Source organism: Fukomys damarensis, unplaced genomic scaffold (genome assembly GCF_012274545.1).
Source record: "Fukomys damarensis isolate Sample0158 unplaced genomic scaffold, DMR_v1.0_HiC HiC_scaffold_39, whole genome shotgun sequence".
Lineage (NCBI taxonomy): Eukaryota > Metazoa > Chordata > Mammalia > Rodentia > Bathyergidae > Fukomys > Fukomys damarensis.
In genome coordinates, this window is record NW_022900951.1 from 110,598,172 (window position 1) to 110,616,673 (window position 18,502).

Consider the following 18,502-nt stretch of genomic DNA (forward strand, 5'->3'; position numbering starts at 1 on the left):
GTCCTTAGGACCACTGATGATTTTAAAATCACTAGTGCAACCTATGAAAAGCTATACAGCTACAGATCAAACTAAGAAGGCGTGAAACTAAGTTCTAAATTAGTGAAATGGGGATAGAGCCAGAGAGATAAGATGAAGAAGGCTTTCTTAGAGGACCATAAAGAAGACATGTCATTCTAGAGAAAAGAGTCCAGGCACTAATATTTGGAACCCACTTAGAATAGAGGTTGACCATAGTAAAATCTATATATAGGCTCATTAAATAAAAACACTCAACTGATATTTTTATGCCATCAGAATTTTATATTGCTGCTTTAAAAAGATAAAAAAAAATTTTCAAAGATGTAATCACGAAGTTTCCATGAGTTGCTCCTCAGAGAGGACCATAATAGCACTTATTTTTTTGCAATTAGAATATACTACATGCTAACTCGAGAAACATCTTCAGGAGACTCAGGCAACCCTTGGGGGGATCACATGAGTTCAATCAGATCATCCTAATTCTCAGAAGTAAAAGAAAAAAAAGATGACGGCATGGGACAAGCCTCTTGAGCCTCGGGTTGGCGACGAGGGGCCTGAACGTGCTCTTCACTGAAGACACAAAATCTACAATCGCAGTGAGCCCTTTGGCTGGGCTGTGACAAGCTGGCTGCCGGGGAGCGCGCCTCACCATCATGGGCCGCGGCTGCACTCTGGCTGGCTACTGGCCTGGAGTTGGCCATAGTGAGCCACGGAGAACTTCGGGGAGCAGCACAAGACACTGGAATCACATACTTAGTTGAGGTATTTTTAGAAGCGTAGTGTAGCTCGGTGCTGAAGATGATTATTTCCGGAGAGAAAGCCTTGATTCGGATGCCACATTCCGTAACGCGGTAGGTGAACTGGTAGACGTGCGGCTGAACGTAGTTTGCAGGACAACCCAGGCCCAAGTGCAGCTCGTAGAAGTGTACGTACACATCATCATTCCACATGAAGGGGTGTGCCGTGACCATGAACCAATCCAGGGAGCACAGCACGGTCACTGGGACTTCTCCACAACAGACTGAAAACATGGTGGTGAGGAAGAACAACTCTTTTACCAACTTGAAGGCTTTCATCTTTACAGACAATGTGGCAACAACCCACAGGAAACAGGAAGCTTTCCAGTGAGGATTTCTACAAGAGACAAAAAACACAAAGGGTAAGTCATCTGAAATCCTAGCAAAAGTTCAAATATGATCCTTTTTAAGCAAAAGGCTGTTTCTAAAGGATTAAGAAGAAGAAACAATTCATGTGAGATACAACTGAATTTTAATTTTATTGTTGGAATATACATGTTTATTGGTTATTGGTGAGTACAATGGATTTTTTTTGCAGTGCTGGGATGGAACTCAGGGCCTCTTGCATTGTAGGCAAATGCTGTAACACTGGGCTACATACATTCCTAGCCTCACAATGGCTTCTGTAAGGGACTTTGCCATGTTGTTTTGGTAAAAATATCTATCCTTCCTCGTGTGCATAATGAGACACTACATTGATTAGAATGGCGTTCTTTTGTGTGTAATCTCAACATGAGAGCAAAACAAAACAGTTTTTGTGTCAAGCATTAAATAAAAAGAGAGGAGATACAGTTTAATTCAAGTTGGCAATGCTTTGCGCCTTAAGGGCTATGATGTCCTCTCGTAGATCATCCTAATGAACACCTCCTTATTGCCTTGTTTGTTAGCAACAGACTTAATTAAACAAAAACATAAGAAAAAATTGTAGTTTATCCCTGGCAACAACATATTGAGGTTTTGCTTAGTGTCTCATGTATAAGTGATCAAGCAAGTGCTTCATGAATCCCGATAGTACCAGCATAAGTCATCATGACCAAAAGATCGCCTGACACATTCATGGGGACACATTGTAAAACAGCAAAATCGCAGAAACATGAAAACATACTGGTTTTCAATGTTATGTGTTTCAATGCATATTACACAAGAAAACTACTTAAAAAGTCCTATATTAAAGGGAGTATTGGGCACTTTACACACTGACAAACTATCTCCTAAAAATCTTGGCTTTAGAGTCATCTGTTCACTAGCTTTTTGTTTTCTTTTTCAGTAGGAAGCTCTGGTGCTACTTCACAGTATTATTGCCTTTTCCATCTTTTAGAGTGGCAGGCATTTTAAAGGTAGAAATGCCATGAGTCAATTGGAAAAGGGATAAAATTTAGAAGGAAGTGTATATGCAAAGTGCAGGGTTCACTTTTGTTTCCATTTGAGCTAAGTGACCCATGCATAAATGAATTCATTCCTTGAATAATATTTATTGAATGCCTACTATGTGCAAAGCACTGGGATAAAAAAATCACCCCATGATACTTCTTTCTTCCTCTTTCCCTAGTTGCAAAATGCAGCTCTTCTCTTTCTTTGCTATTGATGAATGTGCTGCATTCTATAATGGAAACCATGGCATAGGGGTCCACTAGAAAAGTGCAGCGGCTTGGATGGAATCCTTTGTTTCTGACTGGTACAGCTTGCCCTCACTATCTCTCCCTCTCTCCTTAATGGCTCCTCATTCTCTCCAGGGTGCTGGGATGTAAAAAGAAGCCAAAGCAGTCTGCTGGGCTCCTTCTTTTTCCATTTGTCCATTCTGAAATATTTCTTCTTTGGCTGCATTTTTTTCCTTTTTGCTTTTCACAAAGCAAAAACAGAAACATCAGCAATGCAAGCAAAAAAAAAAACCCCATGCCTTTACCTCTTTCCTACTCAGAAAAACAAAACAAACACAATAACAACAAAAATAGGGAAACACTTGATGTGAGCTCATCTTAGAGGATCCAACAGCTAAGGAAACACACCACTTGCTCTAAAATAATGCACATTTTTTGCTGAGAATCTTTTGGGAAGCGGAGAAAAATACTACTACACTACTGCACTATTGTTTCAATCCCCTTCTCACTCTCTTCCTTGCTCTGTCCTTTCCTTCATTTCATGGCTTTGGCCTATGGATCCTGAACAAAAACCTTCTCTTTAAGTGGTTTGTGGAATAATAAGGAAACAATTCTTTCATTCCATTTTTGTTGTTCAAATCCCAAAACAGAGACCCTAATTTAATGCTTTTCTTGTCCTGAGAATTAAGCCATCCATTTCCTCTCTTTCCCTTGAGTATCTTTCCTATACTCTTCTCTCTTTCCCTCCCTCTCTCAGATGATTCAAATAGAGTTATAAAATGCCTGGATTCTCTGAGAAACAAGACAGCCCCCAAGCAATCATTGCAGACTACCTTCCCAACCCACATCCACTTCTTGAATCGATGACCTCACTGAGTTTGGGGATTCATTTAGTACAAATCTCCAAACTTGGACAAGACAGAATCTCTTTTCTCTGATTTTCTTAAAGCCAGGAACAAATTGCCATGAGATGGGAGCAATAAGCAAAGATTCCTATGCATGGGACAGCATACCTTTGGGCTCAGAAAAAGCTTTAAAAGGAAGTCAGCTGGACTCAAGTTCAAGGCTTTGTGACTCTGAGGTGAGAGGGAGAAGCCTGGAGATTAGGAGGAGAGCAGAATGTACTTGCTAATGAGCTTGCTAAAGTTTAACTCAATGCTACACTTTGGGACTGGCTCCCTTTTTGCAGAGAACAGGTCATCAGAAAAGGGCAGCCTCCCTTCCCCTGCTGCCTGCACTTCCCAGGGAAGGGGAGAGTGGGGTGTGTGCGTGTGTGTGTGCGTGTGTGTGTGTGTGTGTGTGTGTGTGTGTGTGTGTAGAAGGGAGAGAGAAAATGGGCCCTGGTTATGGGAAGCAGAGGAAAAAGAAGGCCTAAAGCAGTGGTGATGCAGCGTGCCTGTTGCAGTCGTGCCTGTTGCAGCCGGCTGTTTATCATCATTGAATGCTCTAAAAGGTTCACCATCACTGTCCCAGGGGCTAGAAATGGGAAGGGGAGGGTTGTGAGGGGTGCCAAACTGAAGGTACTTTTAGTCCTAGTTGGGATTGTGCACAGCCGCCTGGGGGCTGTGGACAGAATTCTAGTTCAGGCCTCCAGAAATCTTTGGAGAGAGAGTTGGGCACTGAGGGAAAGATAAATGCAAACAAAAACAGGTACTCTCACCTTGGGACTACAGTCCAGCTTCTCACTAGGAGGCTGGGCTGTTAGGTCTCAGGGTTTGCATTACCAGAGGCTCCTTTCAACTTGATTGCAAATTCGCTCTGCAATGAGCTGAGATGCATTTGTCTAACCAAGCAGGGCTTTACTTTTGGTACACACTGTCCTGAACCAAGCTATAGAGAGGCCCGGCAAACTCCAGGCTGCTTATAACACCTGCATGCAAAATGTTTACTTTCCTCACAGCTACAGAGTACAAGTAGATTTCTGTTTTTCTCAATGTCATTTATGCATATACATTTCCCATTAGCTTCTTTAACAATGGTTTTCTTCCATTTTTTTCCCCAAGAACTCTTTAATAAGCCTAATTTCTAATAAATGTATATTTTAAAAATCATGAAGTGTTTCATTTTGGGAATTTAAACTCTATTGCTTTTCTCCCCTGTAATCGGAGCTGTTATTTCAATTAAGTTCAGAAGAATGCAAGTGTGGGTATTTAAGAGATACCTGTGTTGGCCCCTGAGAATGTCACAATTAGATTAGTTAAGCAGACTGAGATCTGGTGGTACCGTGAAACCAAAACAACCCACTTTTCTTCTCACATTTAGGAATGGTATGCATTGGCACAAACAAGGAAAGAAGAGGTGCACATAACTCTCATTCATTTTTTCCAAAAGTGCTGCTTATGAAGTTCAACACCGGTCTTTGTTTTTTTACACTGAATAATAATTACCTTGGTATCCATGGGCATGAGTTCCAGGGACTCTGAGGATACCAAAATCCATGGATGCTCAAGTCCTTTATGTAAAAATGATATAGTATTTACATATAACATATACAATCCTCCCACATACTTTAAATCATTTCTAGATTTCTTTGAATTCCTAATACAATGTAAAGGATTGCTATACTGCATTGCTCAGGAGCTGGGCGCCGTAGCACATGACTAATCTCGGCACTCTGGGAGGCTGAGGCAGGAGAAGTACAAGTTTGATCCCAATCCGGGCATTTTAGTGACTTATGAAAGTCTGTCTCAAAATAAAAGAGGCTGAGGATGTAGCTCAGAGCAATGCCTGTGTTCAGTGCCCCATACCACACAAGACATACTGTATTGTTTAAGGAGTAATGACAAAGGGAAACGTCTGTACATGCTCTGTACAGATAAGATGTTTTTGTGTATTTCTGATCTGAAAATGTGGAACCTGTGGATAAAAACAGCCAACTATTTATGTATGCGAAACAATGTGGCATTAGGCTATATTATATACAGTGTTTGCAAACAATTTGCTTCCCAAACAGAAGCATCTGGCAAAATTTGTTTTTTGTTTGCAAACTGCATCGTGTGGCAGACGACCATGGCCACCTTTCCTACATAAACACAAATGTGGCCACCTTTCCCAGAATCGTAGAACAAATTAAATTTGTGAAATGAGGTACCTCTGTATACGTGCATCTCTATTGAATATAATATGTAATATTATAATATATGTACATATATCTATCTCTATCTCTGTCTATACCTTTATAGGTTGTGGTGTGGTTAGAGGAAACTACTTAATATATCCATCACCTCATGTACTTCTAAAAGTTGAGAGTGGACTATAAGAGTCTGACTGAACCAGAGTGACTCTATGTTGATCAACAAACGACCTAGAGACTGTCGCTCCCCCCATCCCTTATAGGATAACTAATGCTTAATTGTAAATTGTTAGATAACTGTTTTGAAGTAGCTGGGAGGCTGGGTGGAGACTATAATGAACACAGAGACACAACATGGATTGTGTTATTTTTTATATGTCTGTAATCTGAATGTTCTGAACATTATAATCTAAGTTATAAATGAAACAATGGATGAACAATCTGTTGATCATTAGTATGTGACGGTCAAGTATATGTCTGATGACCACTAGGACAGAACAACTGATTCTTTGTCTTTGTCTTCTTTTTGTAAGTTTTAAGTTTAAACCCCCCTTTAGCCCTATATAAAGTGGCCTCTGTTTTTGAGCTAGCTATCTCTCTGAGCTACTTGGCTTGGGGAGTGCCGTCTGGCCAGACTAATAAAGGTCTATTTGCCAACTTGCCTGGTGTGTTCCTTCCTGGGTAACTCTTGCTGTCCAACTAGCTCCTGGAGCCTCGCTGAGCTTCTGAGCTCAGCATCGTGAAAGCCTCTTGGCTGTTCACGCTCCAGGAATAAAAGTGAGACTTAAGTCTTACATGGACCAGCGGTTACCAGAGACCTGAGGTGACAAGTGTAAACGGAGAAATGAGACACATTAGTTAAAGGATACAAAGTTTTAGTTACAATGGGGGAATAAGTTCCTGAGATCTATTGCATAGCATGGTAACTACATGATAATGTATATTTCAAAATTGCAAAACGAGTAGATTTTAACTGTTCTTACCACGAACTCTACTTAATCTCTTACAAGAAAGAAAGTGCATACTGGTCTAAATATGAAACATTTTAAATATCAGGAAGAAAAGACTTGAAAACAGACAAAGCTGAGACCAAGATCAGTTTTGTGATGCTAGTGAGCGAAGTGAGAAGTCTAACATTAACCTTCTTGGATGCAGGCGGGATTTTTACCTCCCCATCTCCTCTGATGTCTTTAGAGACACAGATGAACTCTTTGCATGGGGAATGGGGAGGGGAATTCGCTAAACATTTCCACATCTGGTTTTGTGAGAGTTTGGAAAAAGAACTCACTCTATAGGCTCCTGGAAGCTTTTTGGTCCGACAGTTATTTATTTTTAAAATTCATTTTACTCGAGACAGCATAGCTATCTTTTGTATATTGTTTCCCCAGAATCTTGTTGTCAAAACAAAAGGAAACAGAGGGGAAAAGGAAACTCCAAAGCAGCATGCAATTATCTCAGGGAAATATAACTGTCAGGACTTTGATTTGCAGCGAAGTTTGTTCATTCTTTTCCAGCTGATTTGAAGAAAAATAAATCCGAGTCGGACTAAAGATTCTTTTTACAAAACAAGAACTGAAAAGAGAATCCTAACACTTTGTGAAGTCTGCAGTTTAGAAATTCAAGTAGTCACATTCCAACTTTGCCCTACAAACTATCTCAAGATTTGAGAGCTTTTTAAAATTGAGGTTCTTTTATACCTCAGTTTTAAAGAATTAGTTGGTTCACTGCTCTCAAAGAAAAGTGAGTATTGTGATTAATACTAATTATATTGAAGGTACATTAAAGTGAGTTAGAAAATTAAATAACTGCTTTTGTAAAATTTACATTCATTCTAAAGACTCTGGGACCAGTTCAGCTTTCCAGCCTTGCGAAGCAGTGTTAAAGTAATCTCACACTATTCATCATTTTTCAGGAAGAAGAGTTATGAACTGCTAGTGCTTAACAATGTTCATTTTCTCAACAGAGGAAAACACCTTGACTGAATCCTGAATCCTAAAAAGAATTTCATTAAAATTTAACTAAAAAGCAATCATTAGAAAGTGTTTTTCTGATTCTATTTTTTTCTTATTACTAATTGCATAAAAATTGAGAGATACAGAAAAGAAAAAAGAAGAAAACACCCCTCAACTCCAAAATAACCGCTATTAAATTTTTGTTTTATATACTTCTAATTTTGGGAGTGGGGAGGATAAGCATATATACATATACATGATTCAATCTTTTCTGGAAAAAAAGTCAAGGCTTTTTGAAAGCTGTTTTTAATTTTTGACATTGAATTTGAAAGCAATCAAAGCATTATTTTTGTTTGGGCCATCTGGTTTTGTTCTCATAATCTGTTAAACTATCAAGTATAGTTTAAATGTCATAGTTCATCTCATACACAAATGAAGGTTGTGAAATAAATAAGGGTCCAAGCTCCTTGTGAGAGAGAGAAAATTTTCACTGGGTCACAAATTTGGTTTCTTAAAAGGTGAACAGTCCAATGTAAAATCAAACCATAACAAAGCTACACGACATGGCTAAACTGTATCCTGGCTGAACATAACTATTTCCTAATAAATACAAAAAGCTGTACTTTAGGGGAAATTGCAAATCTCAAGTTATGGGAACTACTTCACTTTCGTGCAGAGAGGCTGAGTTGGATTTACTTTAAAGTTGAATAAAGGGATGTATTTCATAATTTCCATAAATGTAAGGAAAACCTCAAATGCATGCCCCTAATTCTGTTTGTGGTTCAATCATTAATTGGGGTTAAACACCCCAAGTCCCTTCTCTTTTTAAGAGACAAAGTCAGTTTGTGTCTGGGCAGAGCTCTCAACTTCACAGCAGTCCATGGAAGTCTGCTCAAACCAGATAAAGGCCTGGCAGCCTGAGATGCTTTCAGGGGGTAGAAGGGTTGCTCAGATGCTCTGTCTAGAGCTTCACCGCCTCTGTAATACAACCTCTGTCAATAAATGAGGCTCTACATGGTTTCCAAAACTTGCCAGAGAGATTCCTCTATCCCTTTCGAAACTGGGACTTTGGGGTACAATTTTTCTTACAGTGGGCTGTACATATATGGTCTCTTAAGGGCAATCTAAGTCCAGATCAAGAGGTGCACACATATATGCTTCTTTAAGGGCAGGCTGAGTCCAACTCAAACTACAGATGACTTTTTAGGCAGTTTGGTTGATTTTCAAAAAAAATTAAATTTTATTAGTGTATGTTTGCAATACATAATTGTGACATTTGTTTGGGAGGAACTGGTAATGCATATAACATATCTGGATCATTTTCAACACTTTTCCTTTCCTTTCTCTTACTTATTCCCTCCCCCGATCCCCTTTCTCATCATCTGGTTTCTTGTTTTCTATCATCTCTCCTCTTTAAAATTCATTAATGTATTTATATTTTAGGTTTATCATATAATAGAAACCATGTGCTATTTAACTTTCTGTGTCGGACTTATTTCACTTCGCAGTCTCAAGTTCCATCTGTTTTCCTGAAAATGGCATGGTTTCATTCTTCTTTATGGCTGGATACTACTCTGAGATGCCATCTTATCCCTCAGCCACAATGACTATTATCAAGAAGACAAAAAGCAAGGAATATGCTGTTGGAGAGAATGCAAAGCAGTACAATCACTATGGAAATCAGTACGGAGATTCCTCCAAATATCAAAAATATCAATTCTATTTGACCCAGCTATGTCTCTCTTAGGTACCTTCCTGAGTTAAAGACATCATATTACAGTGATACATATATACTCATGTTTACAGCAGCACAACTCACAATAGCTAAGTCTTGGAAGTGTCCTAGATGCCCATCAATGGATGAATTCTTGGTTGATTTTTAACAAATTGACCAGTATGCATCTCAAAGTCCAGGCAATGGAGACACAGAACATAATGGAGAGACACACAGGGAGAAGATGGCCACATGACTGGAGTGACACATCTACAGCCAAAGGAAAGTCATGGGATGAGACATCTGAGGCTCTCCTCAAGCCATTAGAGAATGCAGCCCTGCTGATACCTCTATCTTGGTCTTCTAGCCTCCACAAATGTGACACAATACATTTATGCTATTTCAAGACACCTAGCTAACTAACAGTCGTTTTTTCTAACAGATTGAACATACACACATGTCCCTCTCTTGAGAGAAGTGCCTTCAATTGCTAATGTTCTGACTCTGTCTTGCTCCAACCTTACATTTCATTTGCAAATAGAAAGATGATGAGACAACAAGGCATGCAGACCAAGAAAAACACTAAAGATGAGCCTGTCACAAGGACTGCTGGTACTGGTCTTTGATGCTTACACCAGGACAGGAGATTTTAAGGTAATATTAGGAATATTTTTCTAACTCTAAAGCTATTCCAAAAAATGGATGGGAAAATCTAGTGTGGAACTGAGTTCTCTTTGTTCCTAGGAAGTATTCAGGTAGGCGCTGAAAACCACTTGTCAGGATGACTGAAGAGGAAATTTGTCCTATGTGTAAGGTTCTATCATAGAATCCTCTGTGTGCGTGCATACATGTGTGTGTCTGTGTGTATAGTAGTAGTAGATAGAGAGGTACATAGATCAGCACATATATTATGAACACATGCACGGGAATGCACACACACACATAATATTTGCATGCAGAGGATATTTATGTAGGCCTTCTTTTCAAAGTCCAATGTCATTAATGCATAAAGCCTCTAAACTCGATATACACAAGATTACACAACACTGTCTAGCAGGGATCTGAGCTCTGAGCCAGGTTTTTGTTGAGATAGGTGCAACTGTGCACTGGTGGCAATTTCAAGGGAAAGGTGGCAGAGGAGAAGGGAAGGGGGGGTCATGACATAAAGGAAAGTATTCAGGATGAGGCATATTGCTTAGCTTTGAAGGTGAGGGCTGGCTGAGCAGCATGGCCTTGGAAAGGCCCGAAGTGAAGATTCTCTTTACAGACCTCTCACACCTCATTGGGGCTCTGCTGCTTAGATTTACGGTTTATGGAGGCCCTACTACAGCTGTAGGGCAAGTGTTCAAAGGCATAAATATTTTCTGTTTAACCTAGAAAGCAGTAGTAGTCATGGTCCTTTAAAATGTATTTATGCTTTTTTTGTGATGTTTTAAGCAATTACAGAATCCTCGTATTTTAAAATAGTTTCTATGAACATACATGGATGGCAAAAAAAATCTAAAAAATGTGGCCTTCTTACTTAATTTGAATATCTCTTATATGTAGACAGGAGTTTCTACTCCTGTCCCCCTACCCATAGAACATACTTCTTGTTATCCCCTTAGATATTTACAGCTGTTTTGTAAAGTACCCAAAGGCAAGAATCACATGTTAAAGCTGTGGTCAGTGGGGGCAGAGAAAGTTGGCCAATCATGGTTGGGTAAGGCAATTTGGGCCTCAAGCCATCCTACAAGCCTGCCTGGTTTCTCTCACCCTATAAGATGCACACACAATTCCAAGACATTATTATGGGTTCATCATTGTGAAAGGAAGGGAAAAGCCTGAAGTGGCTTGGCCTATGGACTACTGTTTCAAGACACATGGGGAAATCTGCTTTCTTGTCTGATGGCTAAGTTATTTAGGAGAGGGGGCAGAATCATTTCCCAAACTGAGCAAAGCAAAGCACAGAAGGGCTCTGAAAGTAACTTCCTACCACTGGAGGAAGCTGAGAGAAGCTCTAAGATTGCAGATGGCAGGAAGGGAAAAAGCAAAGCTTTCTAGAACAGGCCGAGCTTTGAAAAAGACAAGAGGAAGAACAGGGTATCCTCAGGCTTCCAGTGAGGTCCATGTCACATTCTGAAGAGGGCATCCCCAGTTAGACACCAGCTGAGCATGTAGTTCGCTTTCCTGGAAAGCTGCACCTAATTTCCTGGAAAACAGATGCTTTCAAATGGAAGGCTCCCCTGATGAAACTTAGGATAGTAAGGGCAGATGTGCATCCCTGGGGGGACATCCATTTTCCAGAAGAGTAGATGATCTCTTTAAGAGCTCTGTACAGCTATTTATGAATCTGCCCAGGTTCCATTAAACTTAGCAATTCCTTAGGCAAATTGCCAGTTCCCAAATCCATCCCACTATTCTTTGGTTAGGTAGAAGAAGATACAGAAGGCATCTTTAATTTCCAGTGGTGACCACCTTCCTTCAAGTTGGAGCACCCTCCGCAGCGGGAAATTCAGGGTAAACAGGCCACTGATATATTTTGAAACTTGAATGTTTTGTTTTGGACAGGGCTACAGAATGTTCCCATGTGCAAAAAAGCACCCCAAGGTTTACTAAGTTTCCTTTTCATTCCAAAGAGCTGGGAACAAATGTAGTTAACTGAGCCTGGGCAGTAGACAAAGGCTGCTCCTCTGAGGAGGCTGCCTGGCTGAGGAAACAGATTTCCCTGCAGAAGAAAGGAAGGAAACAAACATTGATTGAGGCACTGTGCTAAGGGCTTTACAAGCAATATCTCTGTCCTTATTGTAACCCTGTATGGTATGGAGTATCATTACTAACTTCATTTTATGGAAGAGGAAACTGAGATCCAGAACATCGAGGAAACTCAGTGAAGACACAAAGCTAGTAGGTGGCCAAGACAGGACAGGGAGCAAGTGCCATAGTTTTCTTTCCAGTGTATGCTAATGTGGAGAAAGTAAACCCAGGCACAGTGTCCAGATAGACATGAAAGACCAGCATAAGTGGCTTATGGGAGTCAGAGCCCAGGGTGACAGTCAAGGTGGGGACACTAATAACTTTTCAAGCAGGGGAAAGAGAAAAACAGAGGCAAAGAACTAGAGACAGACATTCAGAGGTAGATAGAGTAGATAATTCTAGATCTGTTTATATTTTACCACTCCTTATATTTTAGATTTCTTAAAAACAAGCAGTCATTCCCTGTTTCAATATAACACATTTATTTTATGAACTGCATGAATATCCAGAACATAATGAACCTTGGGACATGCTGTATATTCAGGCCCTTGAAATCTTTTTGACAAGAGAAATGTATATGGCTTCTGCACAAAGCCACCAGATATGGCTATCCCAGACTAGGAAGAATGGCCTGCTATCTCACCTGATAAATCTTCCTGGTGGAAAAAGGGTACCACGCATGCTCAATGTCTTATATTTCTCATGGAAGTAGTCACGTATCCCTAATTCTTCCCTGAGGACAGGGATTGTATCTCTTTCTGATGTCATCAGGTATTTGAAAAGAATGCCAGCCTTCACGTCCCAAGCCTGAGTGCTGGTGACACTGTAGACAGAGCTTGGGTGGGAGGGTGGAGAGGGGTATGGAGAGTCATGGGTCACTTTTCACTAGTGCCGTATTCTAAGCAGCTAGAGGTACCATGTGCTCTGATATCAGTTAGGTTTTCACAAATATTTCAGTGCTCACTTGAAGAAAAACTCATAAAGAGCCCCCTCAGTGAGCTTGAAATAAGCAGCAGGACTGAGTTATTCTTCATTCCTGGTCAAAACCATTAGCTCAAGGTGTTGAGGAATGGAACTGAGATTATTTTTCCCTCTAATACCATCTTGTGGTTTCTTAGGAACTTTATGTAGAATCCTATATTGTTTGAGCTATGAATTTGACTCATGATAAGAACTGAACAACTGTTGTATCCCACCTGTTAGAAATCAAGACCAGCGTATTAAAACCAGAAGTGCTGGCCCATTAGAAGCCCTTGGCCATGTTGTATGAAGGCAAACCTCTCCTAAACCCAGGGATTAGCATGTTCACAATGGGGCAATGACTGCGGCAGGTGCTCATTCTATGAGCTGTTCTCTGATTGCTTAGAGATAGAAGCTGAAATAGAATAAGTCATCAAAGGGTATGACCCCAAAGAGGGGATGGGGAGGTGAATGAGACATTCCTTGTTATTTGCTTGCTTGGAGAATGGAAAGAGAAACTCTTGGCCTAAAATGGCATCTGCCACTCTTTGGTGGTTGTACTACAGAACGGGGGTGGGGGGGTGCTGACTAAAGAAATATGAAGAATCCTATTTATCAGGGGACATGATAATTTGAAACACACCCTCACTAGTGATCTGAGTTTCAATTCTGCATCTCTAAATAAGCAACTCTTTCCAAAGAGCCACCTTATCATTAATTATAAAATAAACCAATTTTCTTGAAGGAGAACTTTTCCTTTGACCTCTCTTTTAGAGATTTTGTTTGTGGGAGATTGTAGACCCATGAGTATTTTTAAAACTAATTTTTAAGTAGGATATATTATTTATAAATACAAGGGTTTTTAGGGTTTGACTTTGTCTTTTTTGGGTTCTGGAGATTGAACTCAGGGCCTCTGCACTGAACCCACCAGCCTTTTTAATTTTATTTTAAATTTGCAGACAGAGTCTTGCAAAGTTGTCCAGGTTGGGTCCAAACTTATATTCCCCTTGCCTCTGGTTGCTGTGTTCTGGGAATACAGGTATGTGCAATGGTTCCCCAACCTGAATTTGTCTTCTTAAGATTCTATGAATGTAAAAGGGTAACTGGAAACTTGGTGCTATTAATATTCTTATTTTGATTGCCTTTATATAGACACGTCCTTGGGACTTCCATGTTTTGCTAGTTGGATATTAGGGATAAGAAGTGATCTTGATGAGGAGGAAAGGAAGGGCTTTGGAGGAGACAGTGCCTTAGCTTATATCATGGGACAGAAATGGGTGTAATTTATATGAACATAAAAGTGATCAGAAGAAAGTCTGGGGAAAGTATTCTGGAAATAATGAGGTCGTGCAGGGCTTGAGGCAGGATAGTCCAGTAACTGAGTGGTTTTGGTGCGTCATAAGAGAGCTGGAATGAAACTACACTGGTTTTTAACGAGTTGTATAACTTTCTAAGCATTGCTTTCTTCCTTTTAAAATGAGAACAATGATAGCAATAACAATAATACTTTGTAGGTTTGATTATTAAATGAGACGACCATTGTAAAACTATTTAGTATGTAGCTCCTGACATGTATGATGTACGATTGAAAAATACAATAAACGTTTAAATTTTAAGACTTTATAACAGTAAAAGCACAGTACCATTAATTGCCTTTGAAACACTGCTCCTCACTTCAAATACACTTATCCAATCATTCATGCCACTTTCTGAAGCAGTTCTGGGCATCCTCTTTCATGAGTGTCTTTAGCTGTGCTGCCTCAATGTCTAGAATCATTTAAAAATGTTTTCCTTTCATGGCCATTTTAACTTTGGAGAAGTCACACAGTGCCAGATTCAATAAATAAGGTGGATGAGGACACATTGTAATGTTTTCATAAGTCTGTATATATCCGTTGGAGGATGCCCAGCAGTAGCATTCACTGTATTTTTTATCACAACTCCTAAAGACAGGAAAGAGGGCTTCCAGAACTGTTCAGGAAGTGGCGAGAACAATGGGATAAACGTGTTTGAAACGACAGGGAGTTTATTGAGGGTGATTAATGGCGATGTGTCTTTTTCTGTAATAAATTTTAAAAAGTTAAACATTCACTCTGTGTTTTGATCACTTCTTTGTAAGTGCTCAACCAGTGCTAGTTATGATTAAAATTATTATTGTTGAATATAGAAACTTGACTAGACTGCACTTTAGAAATAGCACTTTAGCACCTTTTAGAGGCTCAGTCTATTTTCTTGCTGATCTCTAAACCACATCTGAGTTTTTAAAATGCTAAGGCAATGACATAAATAATAATTTTAATTATGACTAACACTGGGCATTCATAGGTGAGGATCTAAATAGTTTTATATTCACGGTGTCATTTAATAATGATAACAACCCTATGACATTATTATCAATATCTTCCTTGTACACAGGAAGCAAACAATGCTTACATAGATATACACACATGTACTTTGGCCTGCTCAAGAATACCTTAACTCCTTCCAGAAGCTTGGATCTATTCTAGGAAATAGACCCTTAGGAATTAAGAAGGGGGAGCCAAGATCTGTCCCAATCAAGGTCCTATACTTTTGCCCAGAGAAAAGGACCTGGCCCACAATCGACTTTATACCATCTTTTGCCTCGGAGTTAATATTAAAGTAAGAAAAATAAGGTTGGCTGTTGAGGCTTAGTGTCAATTTGAATTTTCAGTCATATAGCTTCAGATCCTATTAGTTAAGTCCAGCCTGTTTTTTTTTCTAATTATTACCTTTCCTAGAAGTTAAAATACAAATTTCTGGAAATGGACAGGGATGGGAGTTATACAATATCTCGATAGTACTGTACATAAAGTCACTGAATTGTACACATTAAAATGGTAAATTTTATGTATTTTTAACCACAATAAAACCAAATCTTAGTGAAAGCTGGAAAATAATTCAACTTATAATGTGAAAATATGCACAATAAACTTTCTGCACAGGAAGATAATAAAAGGCCAAAGTTACACAGCTTGTAAACAAGCAGTACAATTTTGGGCTGGGGATTCAGCTCAGTGGTTCTGGCACCTGCCTCACAAGCACAAGGACCCAAGTTTGATTTCTGGTACAAAAAAAAAAAAGCAATACAATTTTATTCCAGGTTATCTCTTGACACATCAAAGCCACTCAACTACCAGACTATCGTGTTGTTGCCCAGGCATTAAAAAAACAAAAAAACAAAAAACACCCTCAGGTATACCAGAAATACAGACCTACATTTTAGATGGGGCTCTGTCACTTCCTAGCTGTGTGACCATGGCCAAGTTGCTTTTCCCTCCTGGCTTCAATTTTCTCATATAAAAGAGGCATTATAATAATAGCAACCTCATAAAATGGGGAGATGGAATGAGGTAGGAGAAACTGCACATCTAGGGCCTGGTACAGAACAAGTATCCCATAAATGGTGGCTACAGAATAGGCTCAGGCACATAGTCTGGCTACAGGGCCCTATCTGCCCCGACTGCCTTCTACTCCTATTTAGCCCCAAGTAGATTCCCAGCAATTGGCCACTCTCCTGGGGGTTGCTGGGAATTCCTTACACAGATGCCTCCTACAAGAACAAATTTTGGATATTCCTCTATCCATCCCCATTATGGGGAGAAAAAGCAAGAGAGAAGACCCACTGAGAGCTAGAGAAGAAAACAAATGTCTTCTGTATACCCTTGCCCTGGCTCGTGCCTGACATAGGTGATTGGCAAATACTTGAAGAATATATGCATAAGGGAATCAAAAAAGAGAAGGCAGAAAGCCACCCAAGAAGGAAGAGAAAGAAATGACAGTGGTGGCAAACTCCATGAAGGTGCCTCTGTGACATCCATCCCCTGCTTCCACCTATGGATTGTGATTAGCCCCAACTCTCTCCTCCCTTCTGCAGAGATCAGTGCAACAACTTACAGATCCCTTCAAGACACCCAGAGAGAAGCTTGGGGATTCCCCACTTTGGGCTCAGAGGACCTGAATTTCTCAGCTGTGGACAGAAACGAAGCTTCATTCTAATGTTGGTCCCAGGAGGCTTCTCCAGGGCCATCCAGATATAATTTCATCCATCATTTTGAGATTCAGTTCCCGTCCTGAGACCGAGCTGTGGTGTCAGATAATGGATCTATTAGGATGCTTCCACTTCTGAACGCGTATAAGCCATATGTCTACCACGTTTTTTGCTGTGAAGGATTTGCAAATGAATAAAGACCCCTGCACATACAGGTGGATGAGCACGAGCATGGAACATGCATGCTAACCACTGAAGGGAGAGAGGCTGAGGATTATGCTTTTTATGGGCAACATGTAAAAACCTCATGTGCCATGGGTTTCTCGGCGCCTTTCATAAGCTCAACTTCTGTTCTGACATTTGTTTCAAATAAAGTTTCCTTCCATAAAAATACCACTGAAGGACACACATGCAGAATAGGCATTTGACTTTTCCTGGGTGTTAAATATTTTATTTGATGTGCTGATTTTTGTACCACATTGCTGGAAAAGTAATACACATTTAATTAACTGCCTATATGACAAGCTCTCACCACAAAGGCAACAGCGATTTGGATCCTGAATCCTTGATTATTTACCTCTTATTCTCAGTGAGCATCTAGCCCCCATTTTACACCCACAAATTCTGCAACTGACACATAAAAACAGGCAAAATGTCCTCTCCCCAATAAAAACAACTAGGAGTTGGAAACGGGGGTGAGTATTCCATCCTTCATGCAGCAGTTTAGAATTTAAAGAATATTTTCAAGAGAACCATTAAACCAGACCTTTCTAACACATGTAACATCTTGATTGCTTCCACATTCACATAGTTTCTGGCTGGATCTGGTTCTGGGGATCTGACTCAGCAAACTTTTGTTTTATCTCTCTCCACATGTGCTGAGAGTGAAGGATGTCTGAAAGTTGCCCTTTAATTGCTAAAATTAAACAAACAAACAAACAAAAATATATATATATATATATTTTTATATATATATCGGCAAAAACTAAAGTTGACTTCCCCTGTGGGTAACTCCACCTAATGGGTCAGCGAATGAGCCTCGGGGGCATGTATTTATAATGTGCTGAGGTGGAGATCCTGAGGTAAGAGTAATTTTGGCTTAATGGCAGCTGATTAGGCAGCTGGTGGAGAAAACAGCTGCAGGGAGAGAACTACTTCCACGGAGGTTAGAATTTGAACGTGGACATCTGTATGGAACTACCTGACTGGATCTGACCCTTGGTTGAATTCTATCCCTTTGCTTATGTTACACTAGCTTCTGCTTGGACATCTGATGGGCAAGGAGTTGAGGGAGTGAACGAGGGAAGCAAAGAAGGACCCTTGCCTGCTTCTTGACTCATAGCATTACTGGGGAGCAGTTGGGACTCAGAGATCACGATTCCATGTGACTGCTTTGATGGAACTTAACATTGAGAATGTACTGCCAACAGGGCCCTCATTTAAAGTTTAAAATGTCCTTTCATAACTTCTGGAAAGGAGGTCTGTATACATGGAGAACCTCTAGGATTTGCCCATTTCTGTAAAAAGAAAAAAAAAATCCTTCCTGAGTGTAAATCCCGAGCTCTGTAAATAATTTGTTTGTCCTAGAAGACCAACAACTTGCATTCTCCTACCCCATTTGCCTGCCCTGATTTTGAAGTCC

General features: G+C 40.0%; 1 protein-coding gene across 2 annotated transcripts in view; it reads right to left on the reverse strand.

The window, feature by feature from the left end:
* Positions 1–294: 294 nt before the first annotated feature.
* The window catches only part of Plac1 (placenta enriched 1), a 159,859-nt gene continuing 141,651 nt past the window's right edge, over positions 295–18,502 (reverse strand). For both annotated transcript variants that reach the window (XM_010614288.2, XM_010614287.1), the window contains exon 2: positions 295–1,155. In XM_010614288.2, coding sequence (XP_010612590.1) covers positions 498–1,097 — 600 coding nt within the window. In that variant the 5' untranslated portion in view covers positions 1,098–1,155 and the 3' untranslated portion in view covers positions 295–497. The remainder of the gene's footprint in view (positions 1,156–18,502) is intronic.